Raw genomic sequence first — 2,743 nt, 5'->3', positions numbered from 1 at the left:
GGGCAAAGCCTTGGTGGTGGGCCGCCCTGCCCGCGAGCGGCTGGACGCCGTCCTCCGTGCCGCGCAGGAAGCGTGCCGCCAAGGCCGCCCCGTCCTCATCAACGCCCTCATCGGCAAGACCGACTTCCGCGATGGTTCCATCTCCGTTTAAGGACAATGTCCCCAAAATGTCCCAGCTGTGTCCCCAGCCAGGGGAGGTGGGGCTGGGGATGGAGGAAGGTGGGTTTGGGTGACACCGGTGCTGCACACCCAACCCAGGGGACAACAACTTGTGCGTGTCCCCGGCAATAAAGCAGCGCCGTTTGTCCACACCCGCCACCCAGTGCCATCAATTTGGGTGGCGACACCCTAAGTGACATTTTGGGGACTGTCACCCCCTCTGCCCCCCTGCCCTTTGCGGGGACGGCGTCACACCAACGCACGCACAAAGCCCCGGCGGCGAGTGCAGCTTGTGTCGTTTATTGCTGGTGACAGTGACAAGGCGGTGGCAGGGCGAGGGGAAGGGGGTGTCAGGCCACCCTGGGGTGGGGGACAAAGGGGACAGCGTTGTCACCTTGACCCACCTGCGCCCCCTCTGCCCGGGCGCTTAAACACTGGTGGCTCAGCCCGGCCGGGCCGGTGATTTCACATTCAGCTGGTTCCTTTAAGGCTAATACTGAGCAAGGCTGGTTTTGGGGAGGGGGGGGTGTTATATTTTGGGGACCCCTCCTCCCCTGTAACACTGGCAGTGGGTTAATTTGGGGGGATAAAAAGGGGTTTTTTGGTGTTTTTTTTTTTTTTTTTGGTTTTTTTAATTCATTTGTAAGTCTACTTTTCCCAACACTGATTGAGCTTACTTCCGCTGTACTTAAGTACAGAAAAAGATGGGGCAATGCCCAAAGGGGGCCTCCTCACTGCAAAATCTTCCTGAGCCTCACTTTTAGGTTGACACTGCAGTTCTTAACAATCAAAAGGAAAAACATTACCCTAAGAAAAACAGACATTTTTTCCTCACACTATGGGTTTGGCTGTGGTTTTGTTTAAGCAATCCCTTTGTAGAAAGGCCATCAGTTCTCCAAAATGCTGTTGTGTTCCACCCTTTTTCTTATAAAGGGGAAGAAGGCTTGGCCAGCCTCAGCAAAGAGGGACTAGGACCAGGTCACTTTCGAAGTAACAAAGTCTGCAGGGCTGATGAAGAGGACTGACTGAAACCACACCAGTCCTCTTCATACAGTGTTTTAATTTGAGACAAGGAGGACTAAAAAAAGAACAAAATAGGTATCTCATTTTTGAAGTGATATTGCTCACCTCCTGAAGTTCATCTCTCAGTGATTAATTTCTCAAAAAGACAAAAAAAATCTGAGCGTGCTATTAATGAGAACAGCTGCCTTCATGAATGTTTAAATAGAAAAGGTTTTTTTGTTCAGTTGTAAAGCGAAAGATCCAGTACCAGAATACAGAAAAGGAAAATTGTTCTATGAGTACTAAAATTAATGGAACTAGTATTCTGCAGATTTAAAGCCTACAAGCCCTCTCCCTCATCACATTTGACTGAAACAACCCAGTACTTTCAAAATTGCTGCATGACTGAGCATGGGGGCTGGAAGAGACAGATTGTCCAAATGTCCTTCTTAAGCCTGGTTTCTTGTGGAAATGAAATTCACCAAATTAAGTTTTGAAGAATTTTTTTTTTTTAATAGCACATTAGCAGTTAGCACTCTTGAAGGAGGTAGGTAACAACATAATGGTGTCCTCAGAGACATCCATTACTTAGTCCCTGCTGTCCAAGGCTGTAGAGGGGCCCATGTAACAATATGCATTTTATGGAAATGGCTTATGGAAAACGCGGCCTCAGGAGCAGAACGAGTTTACTGCTCTTAGCAGCACTACAGAGACCCACGGAGGTGAAGCAATGGCTGTTACCTTCCTCTGCCCTCAACACATGCTAGTGGATAGAACAGTATTGTTTCATGCTGCCATGTAAAGACACTAAAATGGATTTACACCACTAACTACAATTACCTTTTATCTCTAAATGCAATTGTCTGACATTGCTGATTATATAAAATGTGTTTAAGTTCAGTAAGCTGTACAGTCTCATAAAACAACCTGAACATAGCCCACTGTTGTAACGACAACTCTGCCGTAGATAAAACAAGTACATTTCACTTATACTAATCAAGACAAAATTACCAGCAGATATTTTTGTAAATCTGCAACTACCAATGCTGATTAGGGATAACAACGTAGTGTAGAATCAAAGTGCATATTAAAATTTTTTGAAACACTAACTGCATTTTAAACGCCCACAAAAAAGTATGCGCAAACTGCACACAACTGTACCTTCTTCATACAAGTCTTCCAGCAAATAAGCTTCTGCTCTGTCTTTCAGTGCGTTCACATTAGTTGGTTCAAGTTGCAGGACTTCTGTACAAACTTTTATGGCTTCTGTAGCCTGCTGATTCTAGAGAGGAGAAGGGGCCACAGAGCCCGGGAGCAGCTGCTGGGGATGGTGACACACAGTGGGGGTCACAGCGGGGGGGTCATGTACTCCCAGAACAGCTGCCACCGATGGTGGCCCAGGAGGTAGCCGGGCAAAGAGCCCCCTCGAAGTGTGTGTGGGGGGGTTGCAGGTGTCCCCCCGGCCCCGCTCACCCGGCCAGGCCTGCAGCAGGTAGTGCAACACCTCGATGTGCCTCTTGAAGTCAACGGCGCTGGCGATGTCCTCGCAGTGGGCGTAACTGCGATTGCCGGTACCGGTAGC

At 48.3% G+C, this 2,743-nt stretch overlaps 2 protein-coding genes across 2 annotated transcripts in view; one reads left to right on the top strand and one right to left on the bottom strand.

Annotated features, from left to right (window-relative positions):
• ILVBL (ilvB (bacterial acetolactate synthase)-like) overlaps positions 1-151 on the top strand; it is a 12,749-nt gene extending 12,598 nt beyond the window's left edge. Inside the window, exon 15 of the mRNA XM_009890903.1 lies at positions 9-151. Within this exon, the coding sequence (XP_009889205.1) occupies positions 9-151 (143 nt within the window). The remainder of the gene's footprint in view (positions 1-8) is intronic.
• A 219-nt stretch (positions 152-370) lies between these two features.
• Positions 371-2,743, bottom strand: part of SYDE1 (synapse defective 1, Rho GTPase, homolog 1 (C. elegans)) — a gene marked incomplete at its 5' end in the record, with an annotated part of 4,250 nt that continues 1,877 nt past the window's right edge. Inside the window, 2 exons of the mRNA XM_009890902.1 lie at positions 371-519; positions 2,635-2,735. Of these exons, the coding sequence (XP_009889204.1) occupies positions 371-519; positions 2,635-2,735 (250 nt within the window). The remainder of the gene's footprint in view (positions 520-2,634; positions 2,736-2,743) is intronic.

The sequence above is a fragment of the Charadrius vociferus genome, unplaced genomic scaffold (assembly GCF_000708025.1).
Source record: "Charadrius vociferus isolate BGI_N301 unplaced genomic scaffold, ASM70802v2 scaffold89, whole genome shotgun sequence".
In the NCBI taxonomy this organism is placed as follows: Eukaryota; Metazoa; Chordata; class Aves; order Charadriiformes; family Charadriidae; genus Charadrius; species Charadrius vociferus.
This window is presented reverse-complemented; position numbering and strand designations above follow the sequence as displayed.